Source organism: Lathamus discolor, chromosome 5 (genome assembly GCF_037157495.1).
Source record: "Lathamus discolor isolate bLatDis1 chromosome 5, bLatDis1.hap1, whole genome shotgun sequence".
Taxonomy (NCBI): Eukaryota; Metazoa; Chordata; class Aves; order Psittaciformes; family Psittacidae; genus Lathamus; species Lathamus discolor.
In genome coordinates, this window is record NC_088888.1 from 125,341,777 (window position 1) to 125,368,982 (window position 27,206).

The following is a 27,206-nucleotide window of genomic DNA, read 5'->3' on the forward strand; positions in this document are numbered from 1 at the left end:
AGGGATAGACCCCAGCTCATAACGGTACCTATTGCACATCCAGCATCCCCCTCTCCATCCTCCTGCTGCCAGGCACTTGTGTTTCTCCTCTTCCCCCCTACTGCTTCCATCCCTGAACACACCCCTGCATCCATCCCTTCCATCCACCCCTGCATCTATTCCTGCCACTCATCCCTTCACCCTGCATCCATCCCTGCCATCCAGCCTGGCATCGATCCCTGCATCCATCCCTGCCACCCATCCCTGCTACCGTCCCTCGCTCACCCTGTGCATACACAACCAGAATCAAGCAAGGGATGTTTCTAGGGCTGCAAGTCTGCAGCTGCAATTCACAAGTTCATTAACAGTGGCCCTGCAAAGATGAGGTTTTAATTGGAGCCCTAATTAGCAATGAATTCTCATTATTCCCCATGAATCCCCGGGCAGCTCTGGCAGAGTTTCTTTGTTCTCTTGCAAACAGGGAAGTGGAGAAGCCTCTGGGAGGGAAAGCAGCAGCTGATGATATACTGAGGGTGCTTTCCCCTCGAGCCATTCCTTCGGTTTAATACATTTAGCAGCCATTTTGCCTGTGATTTATGGTTTGAAGAAATAGCTATCTCCATACAGAAACATGAACTTCATCACGGTTGGTTGCTACTCCCTCTCCCTTCCCCAGTGATGTGGCCCATGGGTCAGACTCACCTGCAATGAGCCTGAGTTCTGTGTTCTGTATTGGGGCAAGATCCCCCTTGACTTCAGTGGGGGTTTTACACATGGGGGGGCACAGATCCAGGCACTGGAGTGGGAGAAGTTCTGCCTGAGAACAGCACAACAGCCCCACAGCAACAGCGCCGTGCTCTGCGCAGGGCAATGCGGACGGGATGGAGGGGTCTGACAAAAGCTGCACCGGCACCAGGGAGCTCAGGCCCAGAGCAGCATCTGCTGCATCTGCACCGGGAGCCGCCCCTGGCACAGTTGCTGTGAGCTGCAGGGACCGGCTGCAGCCAAGGCACAGGCACGTGCACAGGCCCAGAACAGCAGAGGGGGGTTCCCCACGGCCTGGGGTGCAGGGTACCAAGAAACCTCCAAGTGCTGGCTTGACTCATTCAGAGCCTTGTCAGAGGAGCAGCTCTGCTCTGGAGCCAGGCTGAGAGAGCTGGGCTGGGGCAGCCTGGACAAGAGAAGGCTCCTGAAGGGGAGACCTGAGAGCAGCTCCAGTGCCTAAAGGGGCTGCAGGGAACCTGGAGAGGGGCTTGGGACAAGGGCCTGTAGGGCCAGGCCAAGGGGAATGGCTTGAACCTGCCCGAGGGGAGACTGAGCTGAGCTCTTAGGCAGAAGCTCTTCCCTGTGAGGGTGCTGAGGCGCTGGCACAGGGTGCCCAGAGAAGCTGTGGCTGCCCCATCCCTGGCAGTGCTCAAGGCCAGGTTGGACACAGGGGCTTGGAGCAAGCTGCTCCAGTGGAAGGGGTCCCTGCCCGTGGCAGGGGTTGGGGCTGGAGGAGCTTTAAGGTCCCTTCAACACAAACCAGGCTGGGATTCAAACGAGCACTGAGATGCAGCAGCATGTGAGGCAGCAGAATGGAATCATTGCACTATTTTGGAATTCAGGTCTTGTTATCACCTGGGTAAAACAAGCTCTTCTCTTAATGAAAAACAATAGCTAGTCTACATCAAGCAGCCATCGCGCATTGCTAGCTGGAGACACTTCCAAGCTATTTGTCTCAGACAGGGAAATACGTGAGCTGAGAGGTGGTTTACCCTAGAGGCAGCAGTGCCCATGTCCTCGGGCAGAGGAGCAGTGCTCATGCCTGGTCACTGTTCCCTGAGGAGTCTCCACGTCTTCTGCCAGCTCCATCACCAACCCCTCCATGTCTGCTCCTACAGCCGTGTCAGCCTCTCTGGCTGTACAGCCCAGCTCTCGGAGGCAGGGCTGGACCTTGCTCCTGAGCAATCCCCACGGATTTACTCGGCTGTGCTTATCTGACCCTCACCCTGCTCATTCTGCAAGAGGCGTAGAAGGGAAAAAGAGCACTTCAAGCATGTATAAGTGTCATTTTTTCTTGGGTTTGGCCTGTTTTCATGGCTTAAGTGCCTTGGAAGTGCTACAGTAGAGACAAGGATTAGCCCCAGGAAACTTAATCACTTGGTTTTGTTGGAGATAATAAGCCAATAATTAAGAGATCCATTTTCCCAGGGAAGGATGCCCAGTGGCATCTCTTCCTCCCTGTGACCCGCACACATCCAGAGGCGCCCACACCCCAGGGGCAGCAGCACACGGATATCACTGTCTGGCTGTCACCCATCAGGGGAGCACAGCAGGGAAGCACAGCAAGAAACAGGTAACCCATATGCATGCCAGTACCAATGGGACGGGGCACAGGACAGAGGATTCCGGCTCTCAGACCGCCCCAGCTCCTGTGGAATTCTGTGTTGCTTTATTCTTCAGAGGGTGGCTCATCACCACATTGTTCCCACAGCCCTCCACAAATTATTTGGATAATAAAGGACCTCCTGTGACATTAAGTACATTTTAATTACAGCATTGTCTGTAATGCATATATCTAATTGCAAATAATGATTTTCTCGTATTTTGCCTGCTGCCCGTTCCATGCAGCAGATATTATCTTCTGACTCAGTGGTACAGGTTAATTAAAGTTTCTCTCTTAATACCGTTTCAAATTGAACCACATAATTTCATCTGAGCACCAGCTGTGTTGGCAAAAATGAGTTCTGTTATTTTTTGCCATGGAGGAAAGCCGAGTTCTGAGGCTGCAATCACTGCACTGCTTTCAGCAGTCATTGACTTGCAAAGGAAGAGGAGAAGGAAGAGGCTGGGTAACATCAGTAGCTAGCAGTTGCTTTGTGTGTTTCTGGGTTGTTTTAAGGGCTTTTGTTCTCTTCCCTACAAGAGAATTTGAGCTCTTACTTTCAGAAGCACCATTTAACATATTAGGTGGCCATTAGATGAAGTCCGGTTTGTTGGTATAAATCGCACTCAGGCTTAAGACAATCTGCATGGTCATTCTTGATGTTAACAAAGCTCAGCCTAAGGGTGATCCCGGCCAACTGCTTCCTTCCTCATTTATTGTTCCTTACAGTGATAAAGAGCAAACACAAGAGGAGAGAAAACTGAGAACACAAACATGCTGTTGAATCAAAACAAGAGAGCTGAGGTTCAATACACGGCAATAGAAAAACCAGACCAAGAACGCTGAGCAGAGGACAAGAGGAGAAAGGCTCATTTCGCACGGGAGAACACTTCAGCTGGAGCTTGGACTGAAAAGTGACCTTTAGCTCTTGCCCTCTGAGCACCGCTTCCTCAGAGCGGCAGTACTCTCTGACTGCCAGCATCTCACTGCTCCTTGAGACCGTACCTGGCACACGCTGCCTGCGGGCTCAGAGGTGGCTGCAGGGGAGGCGGAGGGGCGCGACGGCAGCGAGAGGGTTAACCCGTGGCCCCAGGCGCCGGGGTACCGCCGGAGGCGGAGCTGGGGCTCCCGGGACCTCCCCATGCAGCGCCGCGGGCAGAAGGGAGCGCTGCCCGGGGGAAATCGCTGGAGCTCCTCCGGGAGCAGGAGCGACCTTTCCTCTTGGAGAGGGGCGAAGCAAACACGGCGCGTCCGGGGTTTAGTGACGGGGGACAGCAGCACTCTGTCCCTGCGCCCCGGCACACGGAGCAGGGAGCAGAGGAGGGATCTTCCTGCTTTTACAGCATAAGCCAGCTCTGTCTCGTAGTGCGGCCGTGAGTTGAGCTGCAACAGCTCCTCAGGGAAAGGTCTTGGCCAGGGCAGGAGGCGATGGCTTTCACAACCTGCCATAAACCTCTGCGCGTGGTTCCACCTTTCGCAAGAGCAGCTGGATCTCTCCTTGCTGGGTTGGTATTTTTACTCCATGAAATTTCCTCATTCTCTGTGCCATTTCCTTTTGGAAGGCACCAAGGGACATGCAATCCACGTTCATTCTATTTTAGGGGTTTTTTCCATCCATAGGCATAAATTCTTCGCTCTACAGACAGTCTGAAATCCAGGCAGAAGGAAACCTGCCATCTTTTCTTGACAGTGGTTTTTTCCTATCTATCATTTCTATTATAAAAATGGCATTTCAGTGCCTCACATGCTGCAGTGGTTAGAAATTTTCCACTGGATTTCTCCGAAACAGCCCAGCACCCAGAAGCTTCATCCCCTTTCACTGCCAGATTCCCAGAGTTAGGAACCGCTGAGAAGCCAGTTCCCAAGTGCTGCTCCACTTAGGGACATTCTGCTCCAGCTTTACACGTGCTTTACTTCAGCGTGGCTTACTTCAGCACTGTTGCCTGCTATGTGCCATCCTGCAGCCTGCTGGAAGCTCTGCTCATCACAGGGCCAGGGCCACATCCTGATCCTGCTGCCCCTCTGAAGGGCCACTGCCCTTCACCAGCCGTGACGTCTCCAAGCCTCATGTCTTGCTCGCTGCATGCAAAGCCTCACACCTGATGTTGTACCTATGGCTGGATGGGGAAACCTCACAACTCTTACACTCAGACACCTCCATCTGGCATTTGATTCCTCCCTGGTTTTGTATCTCCTGCAGATGACCACGTGCAGCTGGCAGTATGCTGACCCCACAGCTGAAGATCTCCATGTCACAGCTTGTTCCAAAGGAACTGCACAAAAGCCTGCTGCTGGTCTCCAGTCCATGCACTATGCTAGACCTGAGCACTGCAGCACAACCACTGTCAGCTTAACCCAGACCTAAACCCTGAGGAGGAGGAGGAGGATGCACCTTTGGGTACCAGAGCCCCATCTGCTTTTCCTGCAGTGAATATTCAGCTGCTGTGAAGGAAGTGTCAAGTAACTCGTGCTAAGTACTGAAGTGCTTGCTGGGAGGCTGGGCTGCAGTGTGCTCACCCCAGCAGTCAGCACACTGCTCCAGGGGACAGGCACGCTGCACCTTGAGCTGCTCTTCTCCACCACCCCATCAGCTGGGCACTGCCCACAGCTCCCCTACCTCCTGTGCACCTCCAGCCCCTCCAACACGTGGCATCCTTGTCAGTCATCGATTCATCCACGGTGTCAGTCATTGATTGACTCATCCGTGACAGGCAAAGGGACAACACGAAACCCTCTGAGAGAGTCCCCAAGGGAGATCCTCAGCCAGTGTAAATGGACAAGGTGCCTCTGCTTCCATCAACCCAGTGGAAATCTGAACCTTTGCCGAAGGTGATCCGTGGAAAGCAGTTTGCAGGATGCAGACTGGGAAAAGTCAGCTGTATATCAGAAATTAAGGACCAACCATACGGCTTTGAGCCTCCAGTGGTGCATAGTCGTTGCAGGGATGCAGGCCTCAGTACCCTGCAGGGACACTGATGGGGAAATAAACCCATCAAACCCAGAGCCACCCGGAGGAGTCCTTTATGTGATTAGTCCTAACAAGAGTGAGAGAGCAGAGTCCCACTTCCACAGGCTGGCACGGGCTGGCTCTGCCAGCCAACCCCACACTGCACCAAAGCTGGGAAGCATCAAGTGAATCGATTCAAACTAAGGTGTAAGAAGCCAGTGTGCCTCTATCATGGAATCTCAGACTGGGTTGGGTTGAAGGGACCTTAAAGCTCCTCCAGCTCCAACCCACGGGCAGGGACCCCTTCCACTGGAGCAGCTTGCTCCAAGCCCCTGTGTCCAACCTGGCCTTGAGCACTGCCAGGGATGGGGCAGCCACAGCTTCTCTGGGCACCCTGTGCCAGCGCCTCAGCACCCTCACAGGGAAGAGCTTCTGCCTAAGAGCTCAGCTCAGTCTCCCCTCGGGCAGGTTCAAGCCATTCCCCTTGGCCTGTCCCTACAGGCCCTTGTCCCAAGCCCCTCTCCAGGTTCCCTGCAGCCCCTTCAGGCACTGGAGCTGCTCTCAGGTCTCCCCTTCAGGAGCCTTCTCTTGTCCAGGCTGCCCCAGCCCAGCTCTCTCAGCCTGGCTCCAGAGCAGAGCTGCTCCAGCCCTCGCAGCAGCTCCATGGCCTCCTCTGCCCTCGCTCCAGCAGCTCCACGTCCCTCTTGTGCTGCTGCCCCAGAGCCGGATGCAGGATGCAGGGGGGTCTGCAGAGCGCAGCGGAGGGGTGGATGTGTCAGGCCACGGATATGCAACAGGACACACAAAAACCTTTCTAAATAGAAACTGAGCACTTGGCTGGCAGGACAAACAGTCAGTTCCGGCATCCCACACGGTGGAAATCGTTATTATCTCACCTGCACGTTACTGTGTTTACTTTTCCCCAGCCCTTTCTGCAGGCTCAGGTGTTGCACTGACACAGGTAAACCGAGAAGTTCCGTAACTCAATCTCTGCCACTAATATTTCAGGCTCCCCAGAAGTGACCCTGCCTGCTCCTCAGGCCTGGGAATGCAGCACTGGGCTCTCCGCAGTGAGAGGCAGCTGCTCTGCGCAGGCTGCTCTGCACGGGGCTGTAAGGGAACAGGACAGAGTCCACCCTGCTGCGAGTAAGAGCATGATGCGTTAAGAGCACAGGAGCACCGGGCAGCTCCTGCTCCTCCTACGCCATCACAGCATGAAGCTTAAAGCAGATGAGGCACATCCTGGGTTAGGATTGCTGTGACTGTTGTTCTGTGCAATACATTTTGTTATCACAGAACCGCAACTGGTTTGTGCTGGAAGGGACCTTAAAGCTCCTCCAGCTCCAAGCCCTGCCACGGGCAGGGACCCCTTCCACTGGAGCAGCTTGCTCCAAGCCCCTGTGTCCAACCTGGCCTTGAGCACTGCCAGGGATGGGGCAGCCACAGCTTCTCTGGGCACCCTGCGCCAGCGCCTCAGCACCCTCACAGGGAAGAGCTTCTGCCTAAGAGCTCAGCTCAGTCTCCCCTCGGGCAGGTTCAAGCCATTCCCCTTGGCCTGGCCCTGCAGGCCCTTGGTCCCTAAAGGGCTCCTACGAGGCTCTGCCCTGGTCTCTCCCGAGGTCTCTCTCCACTGCAGCAAACAGACAGGAGAGGAGCAGGGTCCCTGCACATGCACATGGCTCTGTTCATGCTCGTGGCCTTGCTGAGCCTTTCCTCTGTCCCCCGGGAGGTGATGAGGCCCTGGGCATGCCTGACATCAGGAATAGGCACAGGCAAGCAGACGCATGGGGAGTGGGAAATGACCCTGCTCAGAGGGCGCAGTGCTGGACCTGCAGCTTGCGTGTGTCTGGGAACTTCAGGAAGCCTTTTCCTTGCCAAGGCGAAGCTCCCTGGAGACAGCCTTGCTCAGCATCCTCCCCACCTGCACCCCAGCGACTCGCTCCAGCGCAGAATGCTCTGGAGCTGTGTCCTGACGCTGCTTTGTGGACTCCTGTTAGCTGACAGTGACCCTGCCTATGGCAGGGGTTGGAACTGGATGAGCTTTAAGGTCCCTTCAACCAAAACCGGTCTGGAATAGCCCAGATGCAAGGACAAAAAACACAAAGAAAGACCAACACTGTGCACGTTGCTTCTGCTCCCCTGCCCCTGAATCCCTCACAGTGTCACAGAGGCGGCAACTGAGCATCAGTGTCAGGGACTGCCTGTGGGACCATCACTGCTGGCCTGACCCTGTTATGCCCTGGCAGTACCATACTGCTTCCAAGAGGGGAGGAACACGGCAAGAGCCATGCCATGCAGGGTAGTGTGCCTGCTTGCAGCGAAAGTGCACATTAATAATTCAGGCTGTTCTATTTCTGACGGGAGATGTGCTGCCCTTGCCCCTGCTGCTGATGTGCTCCTGATGTGCTGCTGATGTGCAGCAGGGACTGAAACAGCAGCTTGGGCAGTAGCTGCCTGCAGCCCAGGCAGTGAGGGGCTGTGGCTGTGCCAGGCCTCCCTCCCGGGGCAGGCTCCTGGGACCGGACTTTCAAGGTCCCCGTTCCTCCCCTGTGCGTGGGGCCTTGGCTGTGCTACGACTTCCCAGAAACCTCCCCATGCTGGTGTGGTGCTGGTCCTCCTGCCCTGCGGCCAGCCCGCCCGCGGTCTGTGCACTGCCTTGTCCAAGCCACCCAGCTCAAAAGGCAGGTTCCTCTTTACCCAAATGAACACCCGATCTGCTCCCGCTGCTGCCGTGCCCGTGCCTGGATGCGCAGCTCACAACAGACGGCACGTTGTGCTGCGACCCTTACAAATCCAGCTCCGTGATAACTGATTACTGCTTTGTCCCCTTAAGTGACTGCCTTATATAGATGTTACTTCAGATCCTGAACGCTGAATGACCAAATCTCCCGCAGGAAATTATTCTACCTTAAGCATCAGCTTTCGGAAATGCATCATCTGACCTTCTGGGAAACTGCAGCCGTCAGAGAACACAGGGCAGAGGGCTCTACACGCAGCTCCCCTCCACAGGGGATTCCACAGGCTGGGATCACTGCTGCCCGTTTGCTGGGACCTCTGCATGCCGCTACATCATCTCAGAAACGCATCATTTCAAAAGTTGTATTTTATGATGTTTTAACTAATAGCTTAAAGATCAGTTGCACACAATTCTGAGTTCAAGGTATGACTCCATTTGGATGTATTTGCTTAGCTAAAACTCATAGGAGGAACTGTTAAATAGGTTTGAACCTTGCTGCTATACTGACTGCTTATGCTTAGTAAGAGACAAAGGAATTTTACCCTGGGAAGATGAGCCAGAGTATGGTGATGCATTTATACACAGAGCAAAGTATTATCTCATGTTACATGACATGCAGAAGAAGATGCAGTTAGAACATGCACAGTTCATCATTCAGTTTTGCACCTGATGGCTCAGCTAATGCAACTATAATGGGAAAATGGTCAGAACTCTTCAGGATAGCTTCAGTTTTTAAAAGCTTTTATCAGATGTGTGTTTCCACGTAACAAGCGCCCTGAAAACTGGTGGAGGAAACCTCCGAGAGGCACAGCCTCTCATTACATCCCATTCGGAAGCATCTGAATTTCTGGGAGCTTTGAAGTTTGCCTCATTGCAGCCAAGTGGCCAAACCCTCTTCTCACAGGGATGCAGTGGATGACGGCAATGGGCCTCCCTTCATCAGCCTGCCTTTTCCTGTTTCGGAGGAGCCAGCAGTGATACCGAGGTCAGATTTAGTCCTCGTGTAAGTGTTAAAGTGTATTAACACTTTAGCAGCAGCAGGGTTGAATTTGCCTTGCTCTGCACTAAGCTCTCGATGCTGTGGGAGACAAGAAGGTGCCTTCAGACCTGCCCTGGCTGCCTGCCGCTGGCTATCATGGCACGTTCACTCAGCAGGGCCAACCCTCCAACCCCCCGACATGAATGTCTGCCCCACAGTGGATTAACTCCCTACCATCTACACACGGCACTGGGCACATCTTCTTCCTGCAGCTCACTGATGGGCAGGAACCAAGCTCAAATTACCTGAATTCTATGATTTTAATCACAGAATTAAGTAGAAACCCTCAAACCACTCTAATTATGCCTATGCTAAATGACTCACCGATGTGACCACATTGTGCAGGACCTAACAGGGAGAGAAGCGAAAGCACTGCCCTCCCAGGGCACTGTAACTCCAGCCACGGAATCGAGATTCCAGGGAGCTTTTCACGGGAAGAATTCCTGGCAAACTTGAAAGCACAGAGTGCCTGAAGCCATGCAGTTAGGTGTGAGGCACCAAATGCTCCCCAGTTACCACACAAGTTACTAGACATGAGAGCAGCCATCCAGCCACAATCACCTCATCCACAATAACAAGGACTTTATTAACCCAGGAGGAAAAGACCTGGAATGAGCAGAAACTGCCAGAAGGGCCAAACTGAAAGCTGCTGTTTTTCTAAGTCAATTGAAATAAAAGGAAAAGTGGGAAAAAGAAAAAAGCGAAGAGCAAGCCAAGATTTTAGCCATGCGCTTCCTGAGCCAACTGCGCGCATTGATTTGTGGCGGTGAAAGGGAAAAGCTGGAATGACCCAACCGGCTCTTCTCAGGAAGCTGCAGATACCCAACTGGCAACCCGTGACCACAGATTTGAGACAGTTGTGGAAGATTTATCACTCTTCTAGGAGGAGACATTGTGTAACAGAGTTATGGGAAGAATACGCAATATGAGTTCCTGTAAGCCTTAAATGGGCTCCGACACAATAGACTATTGACAGCAAATTGTGTGTCCCATTCCAAGGTCGTGTGTTGAAACATTCTGTAGAAGAAAAATGATGAGGTTTTTTGGTTTAATGCTGTGTGCCAGCACTATTCATCCTCCTGTGACTGCAGGAAGTGCCCTCCCAAGGAGCCGCAGGAACAGCCCAAGCTTTGGTACTTCTTGTGGCGTTTGGTTTTTCTGCAATGCTCCATGGCTGAGAAATCATTTCTGTAGATATATGACATGTAAATTCATTGTTCACAGCACCCCAGCCTGGTTTGGCTTGAAGGGATCTTACTTACAGCTCCTCCAGCTCCAACCCCTGCCACGGGCAGGGACCCCTTCCCCTGGAGCAGCTTGCTCCAAGACTCTGTGTCCAACCTGGCATATTAGCTACTTCTGTTAAAAACTAAGAAGTACCCGTGCAGTTTGTTTCACTTGAAACACTTCGTTTTCTTTCTTCAGACCTCATCCTGCCCTGGGACCTAGCAAACCTGACTTTCCTACCCAGGATTTTTACTGAGAGGATCTGTGGTCCTTGAACCGAAGCCCTGCTGCCTTCCCATTCCGGGCGAATCCTGCTCTTCTTGTGCACCTGTTGAACCCGCAGATGTTTCACCCTCCCTGGCTGCCCCAGGAGCAGCAGCAACACTTGTGAGACATTGGCAGGGCGAACCCAAAGGCTCTTCTCACACATGGAACCGTGCATAGCTCAGTGCCCCTGTGAAAACAGGACTTCATTAACTGGAACTGGTACTGTCCCAGGGCTGTGGAATCGCCACCTTTGAAAACAAGATCAGCAACAGCGGATTGAACATTACAGGGGCATTCCCCGCAGCAAGCTCGCTGCGGCATCACAACCAAGCAAACATTAATCCAACTGCAGGATTTCTGGCAAGGGGCAGACAGGCAACTCCAATTAAACCACGCAGACCTTGCCAAGCAGGGATGGAGCCCTGTGCCCGTATCACTGTACTGCGGTACAGAACGCTACAGTCACAGGATCAGCCAGGCTGGAAAAGCCCTTTAAGCTCATCCAGTCCAACCGCTCCCAGCACTGCCAAGGCCACCCCTGCCCCATGGCACTGAGGCCTCGTCTCCACGGGCTGTGAACCCTTGCAGGGCCGGTGCCTGCAGCCCTGCCCTGGGCAGCCTGTTCCAATGCCTGAGCACCCTCTGGGGCAGGAATTGTTCCTCAGCTCCATCTGAACCTGCCCTGGGGCAGCTTGAGGCCGGTTCCTCTTGCCCCATCCCTTGTTCCTTGGGAGCAGAGCCCAGCCCCTCCTGGCTCCATCCTCCTGTCAGGCACTTGTAGGGAGCCATCAGGTCCCCCTGAGCCTTCTCTTCTCCACCTGAACCCCCCAGGTCCCTCAGCCCTTCCCCATCCCATTTGTGCTCCAGGCCCTGCACACCCCAGCTCCTTTCCCATGAGCGTTTTCCAGCCGCTCTTCCCCAAGCCTGGAGCGTTCCTGGGGTTCCTGTGGCCCAGGTGCAGGCCCCGGCACTGAGCCTTGTTGAGCCCCATCCCATCGGCCTCGTCCCAGCCATGCAGCCTGTGCAGAGCCCTCTGCAGAGCCCCCTGCCTCCAGCATACCCGCACTGCCCCCGGCCCTGGTGCTGCCCGGGCACCCCCTGAGGCTCGCACGGATCCGGCCGTTGAACAACGCTGCCGCGGGTGCCGGGGCCCTGGGGCCGCCCCAGGCACCGTCAACGCGGGAGGTGTCAAACCCGACAGCTCACACGGCGGCGCTGACGGCTCGGGGCGCCCTCTTCCTCCGGGGCACACGGGCAGCGCCATGAAGCGCAACAAACCGCGCCCGCCCCGGCCCCCGACCCGCCCGGGGGCCAACGCCACCCTCAAACGTCGGACCCCGCCCGTGACGTCACGCGCGGCGCCCGCCGCGGGGCACGCCGGAGGCTGTAGTCCTCCCGGCCGCGGGGGGGCGCGGCTGCGCAGTGCGGCGGGCGGGCGGCGCGGACACGCCCACCCGTGCGGCGGGCAGCGGGCTCCGCGCTCGGCCGCCCGCGGGGACGGTCACGGGCTGGGCTCGGCCGCGCTGCCCGCCCGCAGCCGTGAGCGCTCGTCCCGGGCCCCGGCCGCGCCGTGCCGTGCAGTGCAGTGCAGTGCAGTGCAGTGCAGTGCAGTGCCGTGCCGTGCCGTGCCGTGCCGTGCCGTGCCGGGATGTTCTCCAGGAAGGGCCACGCCGATGTCAGGAAATCCACGCAGAAGGCGCTGGACCCGAAGCGGGACGTGCTCACCCGCCTCAAGCACCTCCGGGCGCTGCTGGGTGAGTGCGGCCGCCGCGGCGCTGCCCCGCGCCCCGCCGAGCTGAGGGGCAGCGGGCGGGGCCGCGCCGGGAGACCCCCGCCCCTGCGCCCCGCGGGGCAGCGGAACCCGGGGGGCCGGGCAGGGCCGGGCCGGACGGGAGGAGCCTCACCTGAGGGAAAGCCTCACCTCAAGGCGGAGGAGCCGGGCGCGCCCGGCGTTCGCCCCACACCTCCCATTCACCCTCGGCGCCTCGATCCATTCACGAGGGTTGCTGGGCGGCCGCTGTCCTCAGGCAGGAGTACCGCTGAGGAGTAAAGACTTGAGCGGCAGCCCCCGCTGAAGGTGCCCGTTCCTGCCCCGAGTTACCGCAGCTTTCCCCAGGCTCGCTGGGCAGGCTGGGGGAGCTCCGGGCGGTTCTCGGGGCTGTGGGCAGGCAGCAGCCCGTGTCCTTCCCAAGTTCCTGGAGCCCATGCAGAAGGTTAGTGCTGTGTTCTGCTGCTCCTGGCTTCGGAAACTTGGGTCGCTTGTGTCGAAATACTGGTGCCGCAGCATTGTGTGGGGACAGCGCAGTGCCTGCACGGGTGATTTCCTGCAGGGCTCTTCGGAAGAGCCGTTCGAGGAACTCTGCTCTTGTCAACAACACGTTGACAACTTGTCCTTCTTCGTGCTCCCTCCTTGGGAGCTGCTTTTCTGGAGCCAGGCTGGGAGAGCTGGGCTGGGGCAGCCTGGAGAAGAGAAGGCTCCTGAAGGGGAGACCTGAGAGCAGCTCCAGTGCCTAAAGGGGCTGCAGGGAACCTGGAGAGGGGCTTGGGACAAGGGCCTGTAGGGCCAGGCCAAGGGGAATGGCTTGAACCTGCCCGAGGGGAGCCTGAGCTGAGCTCTTAGGCAGAAGCTGTTCCCTGTGAGGGTGCTGAGGCGCTGGCACAGGGTGCCCAGAGAAGCTGTGGCTGCCCCATCCCTGGCAGTGCTCAAGGCCAGGTTGGACACAGGGGCTTGGAGCAAGCTGCTCCAGTGGAAGGGGTCCCTGCCCGTGGCAGGGGTTGGGGCTGGAGGAGCTTTAAGGTCCCTTCCAGCCCAAACCAGGCTGGGATGCTGTGATTCCAGCTGTGAGAAATGAGTTGCTAAGATTTGGGTGGCCTCGTGTTCTCTGTTACTCAGCAAACTGCAGCAGGAGAATACTCTTAGGAGCTTTTGTGCACTGTCCCTGTTCAGGAGCATCGGTGGCAGTGTTTGTTTATCTCAGTTTAGACTGTCCTCCTCAGTAAGAAGGAGGAGAAAATGATCTGATCTGTACCTGTGTACTGCAGCCATTGTCTAGTCTGCCATTTCAGCCAGGTTTGCAGGTGTGTTACAGCCTCAAAGGCGTTGTGTTATGAGCTGTGAGAAGCAAGTAAGTGTCTGGAGGAGAGAGCCTGGGGTTAGTGGCTCATCGGGAGAGAGCAGGAGGCTGCAGGGCTGCATGGATGAACCTCCCTGTGGGCAGCGTGGGCCTGTTCGTGATGCTCGAGATGGAACTGCAGGTTAAAATGTCATCTGTGAGGAGAGAGCATACACAAACAGGTTTGAACGTTCTGTAACAAATCGAGGGGCTTTCGTGGGGAGGACACTGAGTGTGGTCCTGAGAAGAGCAGTGCTTATCTCCCTTGGGATGGACCCTTGGAGAAAGCTGTGCTCAGACTGTGGAAGTGAAAGAGTGAAGTCTGTGATGGTTTGGCTTGCTAGGGGCATCTTGCTGATTTTCTGGGGACGTGTTTCATACACATGAGTAACCATCATCCTGGTTTAAAGGTGTTGTTCCCCTGTGATCTGCTGCTTTGAAGTAGCTAATCTGAACCAGAGGCTTCTGTGAGTAATCGATTAGTGGGCAAGTGCTGGACATATCTGTAACTGGGCTTGAGTCACGCTCTGAAAGTGGCTGGGTGTTGCTCATCTTGTGAGCAGCAATGCACGCAGGTTTGACGTGCCCAGACCATAGATAGTTAATATTCCCAATGTGGACTGAAAAGTGGAGCAGCTCTGACCGCTGTGGTGGTGGGACACAAGAGGCTCACATGTTGGAGTCCCTCAGCACCTGCAGTCTGCACGTTGTTTGTGAACAGCATTGAATCTTAGCTTTGGAATTAGTGCTGAGTGAAGGGTCTGTGGCTGCTCTGGGCATAAATTCCTCCTGCTCTGTATGTACAGAATCTCCATAGTTGGCAATCTGGTGTCAGTTTTGTGTTGATTTCCCTCTGGGGACCAAATGTGTGTATGGTAAGTTTGTTTGCCTTTTTATTTATTTAATTTTTAATGGTACCATGTATTTAAGTGCCATGTATGTAAGGGCAGGACTTTGGAAAGGCAGGAGCACATACCTTACCTGCAGTATGATGTGCCTTTTAACTGTGTGTGTCTTATTGCTCATGTGCTGTGCAAGCAGTAGTAAAAGAATGGCGCGCTTCAGTGTAAAAGAAAGTGTTGGGAAGCTTCTTGTTTCTGAGGTGAGGTTTAGAACACTTTGTGAAAGCATCCTGGGAGAGATGCTCTGAGAGGCTGGGATGCGAGCTCACAGACCTTGTGTGTCGTCCTGCTCCACCAGCCCCATGGAAGTAAAGGGACTTGAAGAAATAAGAAGTACAGCAGCTTGGGTTAATGTTCCCCTTTCAGCCTCTCGGAAGGACACAACTAGGTTAAGGTGAAACACTGGTGTGGCTGCGGCTGTTGGTGATACCCATCTTAGGAAGTGTGATGTTTTGTGTGCCCGTGCAGGACAGAAGGTTGTCAGGCTCTGGTGACAGAGCTGACGGGTGGAACTAATGGGAAATACACCCATGAGCGTGACGAAATTAACTGATGTTCCCAGGCAGATGGAACAGAAGGGGAGAGTGGTGCCTGGTGCTTTCGGTAAAAATACTGACAACCCAGTTGGTAACAGGGGGAAATATCCTCATCACTGCTCAGGAAGTAGCCGCTTCCAGAGGTAGTGACCTGATGTTTTGATTAAACTTCCTACTGAGCACTGGTTTCAGGTGAAGCTGTTACCATAACCGGAGGGCTGGGCGAATGAGGGCCTTGCTGGCTGCACCGCTGTGATGCGACAGCTGGCTGTCTCGTAGGGGATGTGGTTTATTGCAGGGGCTGTGTCGGAGCAGGCTCTGGTCCTGTTCCCGATGTCTGCCTTTGAGAACATCAGTGTAAACACTTCAGATAACATGGGAGTGGCTTTTTGAAGATAATATCTTCAGAGATATTGTTGCAAGTGCATGTCTTACGGTATTATTCAGCAGGGGGAATGAAGGAACTCATGGTAAGGATCTCTCCTGTATTTAAAGCAAGCTGAGCTTTTGGTCTAGAGGCTCAAAAAGAGTTGGATGTTTCTTTCTCTCCCCCTCAGTGTGGCACTCCTTGTGCTGGCCAGGGCTAGGAATGTGTGTGTCTTCGTGTCCTCCCACCCCAGTCGTTTCACTGCCTGTCCCCACCTGCTTGGCTCAGGCCATAGTGGCCCATGTTCTCAAAATAACTGCCCTGCTCTTGTGTTTCCGTAGGAGGTGCCATCCTCTCCTCCTTTGTTAGCTTCAAATCACAGGAATTAATCTGTAAACAAAATGACAGTTACTCCTCTGAGATCCTGCTGACGCAGGAGGGTAGGAATCAGAGGATGGTATAACAGGGAGGGATGAGAAGGTGGAATGTGTATTTCCATAAATAAGGGGTTGTGTGAGCACCAGGATCAGTAACACACAGTTTGATGGCTTCAGGTGCCTTAGCTACCGTTTGTTTGTCCAGTACCCAAACTGAAAGAAAAGATGCCTGTACATTTGTGTTACTGTAACATCCCTTAAGTCTCTGATGCCCTTCAGGATCTGAGCGCCTACTTCCTGTGGGCAGTTTCTACCTGCATGACCATGCAAAGCACTCACTGGAATCACAATGGTGATAGGGAAATGACCAGAAAAGTTCCTTTAGTTTTGTTGCTATGAAGACAAACTGACTTTCAGAACTTTGGTAAAACCGGTAGGAATGTTTTTTTTCCCAAATATAGTGTCAACAGTGTGATCTTTTTAGGATAGACTTGAACCACACTGGTGTTACAAGCAGTGGTGGTGACAAGCTTGGCTCTTGCACAGTGACTTGGCCATAAAGGAAGCCCTCTGCGCTGTTTCCCAGGCTAGTGTCTGTGGGACATTGTTTAGCATAAAAATGTGTCTTTGCTCTTTAAAACTTTGTTTCTGTGACTGTTCATGGGTAAAAATATCCTTTCTTTTTTAAAGCATCTCTCTGTGTTTTCTCCTCAGGTACAAGTGACAAGTTCAGTCTAACATCTTTGCAGGGCTTAGTGTATTCCCCTTGAGTTTTTCTTCTGGTTCCAAGAGGTGCTCTGTCATGGCATAGTATCTTTTATGAGTAATGGTGTAGCAGGAACAACAGCTACCCTCTGCTGTAGTTCTCCAGTAATTTAGGTGAGGTCACACTCTGCTCATGCAGAAAATGGGTAAGTTTTTATTTCATGAGGGTGCTGAGCCTTTTCTGTGTGGTGTTATTACTCCTCCCAATTTCAGAGTGCTTTGCCAGAGAGCTTTACGGCTGGAGATAATGTTGGTGTGGAGGTTGTCTCTGTGAACAGACCCTGGTGCTCCAAGTTGCCCACCACCATGCACATTACACTGAGAAACAGCAAAGAGTGGGCACTTCCCCAGAGCCGCTGGTGAATCGCTGCGAGCTGCCTGGGATGGGGACGGTGCTGAAGCTGAATTACGGGGCTTGAATTTTCTTGAACTGGATATTGTTAAGGATGATAATGTTGCTTTGAAAGCAGCAGCAGATTGGTGCCGTTGCCAAGCCCAGGAACGAGTACTGAAGGAGAGCAGTGGGGTTTTCCAGTTATGGCATGGGCTTAGGAGAGGTTTTCATTTAGAGACACTCAGAAGTGACTGCTTCCAGCCTTCCTGCTGAGTCTAGAACAGCCCTTATCCTGAGGTTTCATGTGAAATTGGAGGTGTTCAGTTATTGTAGAGACTGTTCTAACCAGAGGGGGTTAGTATAGGATGTTGCCATGCTGATGCACCTTTTTGAAGGTAAAATCTGTTTGTAATTTCTGGGGCAGGAGTAGTAATAAAAGTTTATAATTAACCGGGGTACGACTGCACCATTGTCTCTACATCTGCTTTAATTCTGAAGTATTTGAGCTAAAGAAAACCCTTCAGGACTGAGAGGACTTTGTGTGAATAACATGAAGGCAAGGGACTTTGGAAGTTCATGGAATGAAGGGAGGATTTTGATTACTTAAGTGACTGCAGCAACACTTGGAGTTAACAGAAAAAGGAAGGTTCTGCCTTGCTAAGGACAGGATGATTGTCCCTGCAGATTTAGTCATATGAGAAGGGTAAGGAGAGCTTGTCAGGAAACCCAGATTCTTATTCAACAGTACCTGGGTAGTTTGTTTCCCTAAACTTTCAGCTTCAGTAAGGCAAGTAATGGTGACTCGCAGTTACCTTATGAGCCAACTGCTCCATGTTTTATATGGAAGAAATATCATGTGCACCCTCATTATCTCCTGTATATTGCTGTAAAAGCTGTAAAGTGCCCATGGGCAGCATCAGCCAATGGATCACCTATCCGTGTTTGGGGAATGCCGTTAGCATATATGTGGGTTTGGAAAACCATTATGTATCTGATGGCTGACAGTGTTTGCCAGCTTGCTCAGAGCTCTGGCTTCGCTAGGTGGCTGGTTTCAGCAGGAGTAACCTGAGAGCTACTTATGAGTAAATATAAAAATATTACCTAATACCTGCAATTCAATCCCAGCCCTGCAGTTTAGTTTCCTTGGATGCTTCTAAATTCTTCAGTCAATATGATTTCCCTAAAGTCAGTGTTTTGTTGTTTTTTATGATAAATAGTGCATGAAACTTTCACTGGTGTTTTCCATTTGGAAAGCAGAAAATGAGCCTTACCCTGCCACAAGCTGAACATACGTATAGCAGTGAGCCAAGTGACTGTCTCAGGCCTCCTGCCAACTTTCCATGAGCCCTCCTGAGAAGCTCCGTCTTGTCCTGGTTTCTGTCGGTTTAGCTGGCAGAGCCATCACCTCTGCCCTCCTGTGCCCACCGGCGCAGGGGGAAGCGCTCGTGCTCACTGTGGCTTTCCACTGCTCCTCACCATGAGCATGTGTGGTGAAGGAGTAAAGAAACTGTGTTTTCTTAATGTGTGCAGCAAATAAGGAATTTGGGGGCAAAATGCCCAAGAAAGCTCTGTCTTTGATCAATGGAATTACTGGGTGTATGGCTTATTCCTTATATACTGGATATTATGTTTTAGGTGAAGTGGGCAGTGGTGTCAGGATGACAACTTGCATGCAGGACTGCAATAAAATCTTACTTTCAGAGTGAATATCAGCTCTTGGGGTAGTAAATGGGGGTGTTGTTGCTGGGTGCTTCTAAGGCAGGAGAAGGTTTTCCTGCACACCTTGCGAGGGAATGTGAGGAGCACCATGGTTCGGCAGGAGAGGGCTGCAGTGCTCCAATGCCTCCTGACAGCAGAGCAACACATGAGTCACCCATAGAGAAAAGGAGAATTTGCTTTTTCTGATCAGGCAGTTCCTTTCTCCTCCTTTCACAGCTTAAAGGGAAAGTTTCCTTTTTGTTCAGCTCTTAATGACCTCATCCCTTCATATGAAATCCTTGTAAATGGAAGCCTTGTTTTCTCCTAGAGTTGTGTTTAACAGGACGCATTCAGAGAGGGGAATAATTGCACTTAGCTCACAAATTCGAGACCAGTAGCTCGTAGGAAACAGATATCATGTAAAAGAGTTTCCATGCCCTGCTTGTTTCCATAGCACGAGCAACCAGGCAATGCCCTACTACCAAAAAGGTGATAATTAACCCCCCCTCCACATTGTCCAAGACTAAAATCATTCCCTCTTCTGCAGTTGTGTGATATTACTGGGTTGTGTTGCAATTGCTTTGTCTTGGTTAATGAATGAGTTTCTTGAGAGGTGAAATTTCAGTGAGAAGCTGTGTTGTTAATGGTTCCTGCTCTTTATCTTCTTACTTTGGGGTGGAATCATCTTGCTTTTCTTGACCAAATCAGTTCAGTGAAGAGCAGGTGATGTTCAAGTGTGTTTTGCAAGTGGCAGGTTTAGAAAACATTAGGGTTTTTCTTTTCTTCTTACTGAATAAACTCATTTCAAATGCCAGCCCCAAGCCGAGGCTCAGGGAAGGGAGCACGCCTGGCTTTCCATCAAAATGAATTGGGAATTTGCTGTTTTCTGAATTGATCTGCTTGTCAGACAGTCTGCAATTTGCATACAGGAATCTCTGCTGGTGATTGTCTTTTCCCCTAGTACCTGCTTGTTTATGCCACAGAAGCCATTAGGTTGATAGCCAAGACACAGCCCGTCTCCTTTCTGTTTCTGTTTATGGAAACCCAGTGGACTTCAGCCACACAACAAACTTTCATCAATGAAGTGCAAATGGAAATGTCCCTGTTTTACTTGCAAGGATGGAATCACAGTTTGGTGCAGAATATCCGATGAACTCACTGAAATGGTTTTGTATTGCATTTATTTCATTCTCTAACACTCAAGTTGCAGGAAGACAGTGACTTCCAGCTTTGTGATGTTGTGCAATGACTCCTTTTGTTCCTCTTTTCAGATATTGTGGACGGGAGTGACCTGAAGCAATTTTTTGAGAACAATTATTCTCAAATTTATTTTGTATTCTATGAAAACTTCATAACACTGGAAAATAGCTTGAAACAAAAAGGTAAGTTTTAGAGGTTTGCCACCAATTGTTGAGTCAGTTTTCCCCAACTGTTCTCAACAGCATTCTGTTAGAGCTTATCAGGTGATTATCTAGTCCACAGTTACCTCTATTTGCATTAATGGTTCTGTGCAGTACAGTATTAGTATTAATCATGTTAATTTTATGGTAGCAGAGAGATGAGCACAGAAATTGCTCTGAAATGTTGTAACTGAAAAGAATTCTAAATACATTTTTATGGTGAAGTGTCACTTCAGCTCGAGAATCAGTCTTGTGCATTTGCATACACATCCTCTTGTCTCGTTTTGAAGTGCTGAAGCCTTCAGCCTGCAGTTAAGCAGATGTCTGTTCAGCTCAAGCAGTGTCAGAGATGCACAGACCAAGCGCAGTGCTGGAGCTCTGTTGGCAGGAATGGCCGTTTGCTTGGAGATGGGCACGGTGACCTGGACTCCAGTGGTCCCTCACTCGGATTCGAGAGGGAGGGGCACTGAAGTCTGGAAGCATCTTGCTCTTTTGCTATTAAAGATGAATAAAATAAGCAGAGTGCAACATCTTTGACTTCAGTTGAGTCACAGTGTGATTTTGCCATCTGTCTCATACCATGTATTTATGGCAAACTGTTGCTTTCTGCCTTGCAGGGAATAAATCACAAAGGGAGGAGCTGGACTCCATTCTCTTTCTTTTTGAAGTAAGTTTTCCAGCTACTTTTTATTTTAAATCTCACTGTCATTATATGCTTACTTAGGCCTTTACAATGAGGGGCGAAGCCAGATGTCAGTCAAACCGACAGTAGGTGTCCGTGACTATAGAAAGTGGGAGGCAGAGGAGAACTGGGGGGGGTGTTAGGCTTGCAGATACAATGACAATAAACAGTTTATTATGCAATGGGAATGTTGGTTGAATGAATATCCAGAGCTACGAGATTTCATCAAAATTTCTTGATAGTCATTTTGATCCATGACAGGTGCGTTACTGTCATTTATCTGTAAATAATACAGAATCAATACTGTAATTATGAATGATACCTGTCCTGCGGATCACCTCTTCGGAAGTGTCCTGGTTTCTCTCAGTAGAATTTGGGAGCAGTTTTTTTGAGTTAAGTTCTTGCTTCTGTGCCTCATGGAGGGCTAGTTCGAAAGAGCAGTTCTGCTCCGTGTGCTTTGTCAGTGTGAAGTTCAGTGTCATGTTTATGTTGAATGTCTCGCAGCAGGAGTTTGGGCTCTGCTCCTTTCACATGGAGGCATCTGTTACACCTGCAGTATTCAGTCCTGCAGCACAAGGAAAACAAAATGAGTAAGAGTTGTCAACTACTGCATAGCAGTTTGAGCTGAGTGTGTGAAATGTTAATTTAACTTTTTTAATGACTTCATGTTTAAAATGTGATTTATTAAAGAGGAGCATCTTTTCCCCCCAGAAGCGTACTCTTCCCAGTGCCAGCACTCGCAGTGTCTGCAGTGTCCAGGGAGGACATGTTGGCCAGTTAACTTTAGCAGAGTCAAACCTGGGTGTCTTTGATTTAAAGAAGAGTAGACTGTGATAGATCACTTTCTCAGGGACCTCTACAATCAGTTATTACCTAAGTATACTTGGGTGTGAGAAAACATCACTGGACCAGATGAAAGCCTGACATATAAAACGTCTTACAAGCACACAGCAGAAGCTCTGCCTGTCTGAAGCCAGGATCAGTGGTGCCTATAGGGGTTTTGGTTTGGGTGTTTTTTTTAACAACCCATTAGGTAAATAATTGGCCTGATTTCTTTCTTAAGGGTAAATACACACATCTCCTATTGATTTCTCTTTGTTTAATCCATCTGCTAACATTTTACTTGAGTCTTGCATCACAAAAGTGTTAGTCTTTCTTTATAGTTTAGGGTTTTTTTGGTATGGGTGTTAGGGGAAAAAAAGCCCCAAACTTTCAATGGGACTCTAGAAATTGAAGTTAAAATGGAGGTTACATGTTCTGAACTCTTCCCTCCCTCTAAAAATGGAAAAAAATCCATTGCTTTAATGTATAGCTTGTAGTCACAATAATATTTATCCTGACAAGAAGAATGATGCTGTCTAGCTTAACATGCTGTAATATGAAACATGGCCATGAAAATGAGGACATGAAGTGCTGGATTTTTGTGGTCTCATCTTCTGATGTTTATAAGGTGGCCAGTTTGTCTCTGACTCGCTCCTCTCACTACCAGGCTGCATTTTCGCACTGAAATCTAAAATTGAATCATGTTTTCTGCTATTTATTAGTAAAAGAGCCTGCTTTAGGCTTTGCATGGGGCGGTGTTGAAGAGCAGGAGCTCACACATCTGCTAGTGCCATATTTGGGCAGGAGACACTCTTCTTCCCTCTCCTCCCACCCCGGTGGTAAAGGTATGGCCGCATCTCCTGAGCAGGGCTCTGCAGCTTAATGGGAGCTCATTAATGCCCTTGTGCTGTGTCTGGAATAAGTAATTTCAGTGGCTGTGTCATTAAATGGCAAATAGCTGATGGTTACTCACCCGCTTAAAGTGAACACATGTGCGTTCCTGGGTCTCGAAGTCCATGGTGCTGGGAACCACACATCTAACGCTGCTTAGAAACATCAGGAAAACAGTCTGTATGAAGAAGAGAAAAATCCATAGTTATATGGAACACGGTGTTGCTTTGGGTCTCAGTCTGGGGGAATTATGCTACAGCCTGGTTGTCGGCAGCCCTGGGGAAGAAGAAATCCTTTTGGATACTTGTGTGGATTTTGGAGGGATCGCTTCTTGGTGTTCATCTACTGAAGTAAGTTTGCACTCCATTTGTAACACTTGCTCACCTGTAGGAGAACAGTTCTTTAGAGGGCCTTTTAACACACCGACAGAGGGTACGGCAGCCTCAGCACAGGACAGGAGAAGATGTAAATGCCAAGAAATGAAACATTCATACTGCAATCCGTAGGAAACCCAACTAATGGGTTGTTAAGCTGCCCATGTTTCATCTGGTGGCAGCTGAGCCAGAGGGTGCCTGGAGTTTCCTTCTAATTAGCTAAATAGGTAATTACTGAGGATTAACAGAGCTGGAGTCCAGGAGCTGAGGGTTAACATTTCGGGAATCAGTAGCAGTATTTGCGGGAGGAATTGACTTCTGCCTGTCCCGGTGGCTCGGGGGGTGCTGCTGCTGTTCTACTGACACCTAGTGTGGGTAGGAGGTAAAAGTAACAAATGCCTTTTCCATAAATCCCCTGGAAACGGTGTTGGTTCCCTTGTAGTTTCCTGGAGATTTAATTTTACATGGCAGCTACACAGCCTGGCCACTCACAGTAACATCAAACAGCGTATTAAAGAAGAAATATGAATCAGAAGGGGGTAACACGAAAGGTTAACGGTTCGTTCTGTAAAGTACTTTGTTACACTTAATATAACAAAGTTCTTAGATCTAACTTCATGTTCTCTAAGGTGCTTTGGCCTCGTCTTTTGCCAAATAGGTACTCATGAAATGATACAGTGCCTATAGTTAGCTGTATTATTTTTCCCTGTATCATCTCAAAGGCCGAATCATGTGAGAACTGAATTTGCCTGTTCTCTGGTGAGGCCTAGTTACCTCCAGACTGTAGTGTGTGCTCAGAACGCGTTGATAGCATTTCCTGTGTTCCCTCTGATTTGGGGGCACTGCTTGTTACACTGAGCACTGTGGGTCACAGAAGGTGCACTGCAGTTCTGCAAGGTTTCTGGGCCCCATGGAAGTTCTGTGCCATCATTTGAGTGTGAAAGCTCGGGTTTATTTTAATTATAAAGGGGTTTGTCTTGCAGCATCAGGTACCGATTCCTCTGAGGCTGCGTTCTTTTTGCACTGGTAATGCAGTATGAGCAGGCTGATAGGTTGATATAATGCACAGATAGATCAGTTTCTTCCCATTCTCTATGATTGTTTTATGGGTTAAGCACAGCCGCATCTCTTGTGCTGATGCGGCATTCACTGCACTGATGTAACATGCTGGCTGTATGAAATAGTTTATTCTTATCATTTCAGATACACTTTCTAGTGCAGGAAAGCTTCCCAAAGACACAATAGCTGCTGTTGTTGTTAGAACTTTCTCAGGTCCTGCCAGTGTAGCTCAGGTCTGTGCTGAGTGTAGGTAGTGGTGGGTTGAGTGCCCCCACTGCCCCGGGGGTATGTACAGAGAAAGCCTCTCAGCGCAGATTGCTTTGCTTGTTTATTTTGTAGCAGTGCATACGGATGTAGCATGAAGTGCCCTCGTGTTTCACAGCTCCTTATTTACAAAGGCATACTGTGGGTTTCATAGAGCTTGTACAATAAGCTTTGGTTTTGCTGTGAGCTCTTAATTGCTCCAAGTCCATGTTTCTTGTGGAATTTGTGGTTCCTTGAACTTGGAGAAGATGAGAGTGAGGCCAGACACAGGGAAGCACGACTTCGCACAGGATCTGTGGAATTACAGCCCTGACATAGCTCGTGCTGTGCAGTGACTGTGCTTCTAGACCCTTCTGTGTGCCAGGCCCAGCCTGCCCCTGAATGGCTCTCGCCCTGCTGAAGTGAGTTGAGGCCAGCAGGGGTGGTGAACAGGCACAGAGCTGTCTGTTCCGCCTCCTGTACAAGCTCAGCAGCAAAATGCTAATGCATCCGTCCCAGCTCTCCTCTGGAGTGTCCCCAGTATGTACCCAGCAGGTGATGTAAACTGGAATGTGAATGTGCGGGGAGCCTCTGCAGCGCGGGCATTGCACACTCTCAGGTTCATGCTCTGCTTTGGCTTCTCTACAACACAGAGCGTTTTCCCAGAGCTGATCATCAATAAACTGTTGGAACTTGCCCAATGTACTTTTTGCTCCGTGTCCTATAGCAGTGGGTACTGGTCTCAATACAGTGGTGCTGTCCTTAGGAGCACATCTAAATATAAACTGCAAATGGCCATGTACTCAGAGGATTAAGATGTGGTATAAATCACTGCAGCACAGGTTGCTCTGCTGCCAGAATGGAAATGTAACGGCTACAGAAGCAACCTGAGTTTATTACTGCGAGTGTGCACAAGTTACTCGTTCTGCAAATGGTGGTGCTAATGCTGTATAGGTCTGTAGTTGGCTACAGTCTGTTAGGAGCCCTTTGGAAAAGTAGATTCAGACCAGGCACAGTAAATACACCACATGTGTCAGAGGAACACCGGCTGTGGTGTGGGTGACCAGGCAGGGCTCTGCACTGACACAGCACAGGAGCAGGCACTGCTGTATAGCACTGCCCACTAATGCACATCAACATCATTTAAAATGTACAGCTGTGGTTCATACTGCATCAGGGTTGCTGCGGATGTTTTAAATGTTGGATTCTTCCAGCACATTGTAGGACTGCTTTATATAGACTCCTGTGTGAATTAGCAATAGTGGTTAAGCAGCTTAAAGCAAATCTCAAAGCCGGTGGTGATTTTTAGCAGGTCATTTTCAATGCCATAAACCCTGCTTCAGTGACACCTTCACTGCTTTCACGTTCATCACTCTTTACAAAGGACTTTAGTGCCGTGATGCTATTTTTTATGAATGTGCAAAAGGCTGTTCTGTATCTGCAGCATTTTCTTGGGCTGGTTTGCTTATCTGAGGCTGTTGCTCCTAATTGCTTCCTTCATTTAGAGTAAAACTGAGCAAAATTGAATTCTGTTGAAATAAATTGTGTATCGAAAGCAGCCACTGTGAAAAGTACTTGTAAAAATCTTTACAAAGAACAAGCAAGTCAGGTTATTGTTGAGCTCTTATTGCCACAGGTCCTGGTTTCCCATTTCTTGGGGTTATCCCTTCTATTTAGCTTTTCCCCTTTATTTAACTTTCCTGTTACTATTTGCATTTTCCTCATGTCTCTGCAGCTCAGTGGCTTAATTTCCCCATCTGCAGGTTATCTTACACTTGAAATCAAATTACCATTAAGAGTCGCAGCTTTAAATTCCGGTTATAGGCTCTGGTACAGCTTTTCAGTTGATTCCCGGTGCCTCCTGTGATTACCAGTTCCACTGCTTAACCCTGAGTCTCTCACACACACTTGGCTGGCTAATTCTCAGGCTCAGTAGAGTACTAAGGGCTTATTTGTTTATAGGAATAACTTACTTACAGCCCTTCTTCCTGCATGGAGAAAATTACTTTTTGAACCAGCCTCAGTTTCTTCTGCTGTAATTCTGATGGTTCTGATTGCTGCTCTTTAAATGACATTGATGTTACTCTTACAGCATTCTCTTGTTCATTCTAGCTATATGTTTCATGTGTCTAGCTTCAGAGACCCTGCTATTTGATGCTGTGCCTAGGGCAAGAGTATCCTGCGTGCTTTGGGCAGATGTTTCCCCTCAATGAATAACTGAATAATTTAGTGGTGCAATAAATGGAGTGTCCCTTCATGCAGACTGGAGCGCTGCAGGCACATGAGCAGCAGGCTCTTGGCTTCACCCGAATCAGTGAATAGGAGCTGGAGAAACTCTGATTTACTGCAGGTTTTGGTAGTTGAACACAAACTCTTGTGGAGGTACCACCGAGCAGCTCTTGAGCAGGGGTGTAGGGAGCTCATCTGCATTTGACTTGGCTTAAAGCAGCTCCACCTGGCACTGACTAACAGAAGCTCCTTATGATGTCCAGGTTGTAGCAAAGAAAGCTAATTTTTGTCTCAGAATCCATTCTCCTGGGATGAACATTAGTGTGAACCTGTCATTGACATTGCCTCTGAGAGCATGTTTAATCGGCAAGAACATTTGTGTTGGCTGGTCTTTAATAAGAGGCTGCATAGCAAGTTACAGAGCTCTGGGACTCTATTGTCCACCTATTGTCTCGCCTCTGTGGAAGTTCAACAGGCAACATCCAGGCTATAGGGGTCTTCAGTGTGATTTGGTCCCAGCCTCAGCCTGCCCTGCCTCTGCAGCAGGGCAGCTCAGCACACTGTGACAGGCACGAAGCCACCCGTGGGTTTGGTTCAGCAAAGCTGGCACAGTAACAGACCTTTTCATAGGAGCTGCAGGATTGGTTAAGCCAGAGTGAATCTGTGGAAATAGAAACCCTGGTATCTTTTATTTTACCTCGATAAAAGAGAGAGAGAGATCTTTCAAAAAGCAGCATCCTGTGTAAACTAAGGTTTAAACTGAACATTATTCCTAGTCATGCAGGAAGTCCGGAAGAAAAAGAACTATGGATAATCAGTTAAAAGAACTGACAGATACCCTGATGTGTTG

The 27,206-nt window shown here is 50.4% G+C and overlaps 1 protein-coding gene and 1 long non-coding RNA gene across 4 annotated transcripts in view; both read left to right on the forward strand.

Moving 5' to 3' along the window:
- Nucleotides 1-3,505: 3,505 nt before the first annotated feature.
- LOC136014530 (uncharacterized) lies at nucleotides 3,506-5,251 on the forward strand. The gene is made up of 2 exons (XR_010612761.1): nucleotides 3,506-3,852; nucleotides 4,548-5,251. It is a non-coding gene; the product is annotated as an uncharacterized LOC136014530 (long non-coding RNA).
- A 6,810-nt stretch (nucleotides 5,252-12,061) lies between these two features.
- The window catches only part of RALGAPA2 (Ral GTPase activating protein catalytic subunit alpha 2), a 115,788-nt gene continuing 100,643 nt past the window's right edge, over nucleotides 12,062-27,206 (forward strand). For all 3 annotated transcript variants that reach the window (XR_010613416.1, XM_065682595.1, XM_065682597.1), the window contains exons 1-3: nucleotides 12,062-12,318; nucleotides 19,928-20,038; nucleotides 20,674-20,723. Coding sequence is in view for 2 of the 3 variants with exons in the window: in XM_065682595.1 (XP_065538667.1) it covers nucleotides 12,213-12,318; nucleotides 19,928-20,038; nucleotides 20,674-20,723 (267 nt within the window). In the remaining variant the exon portion in view is untranslated. The remainder of the gene's footprint in view (nucleotides 12,319-19,927; nucleotides 20,039-20,673; nucleotides 20,724-27,206) is intronic.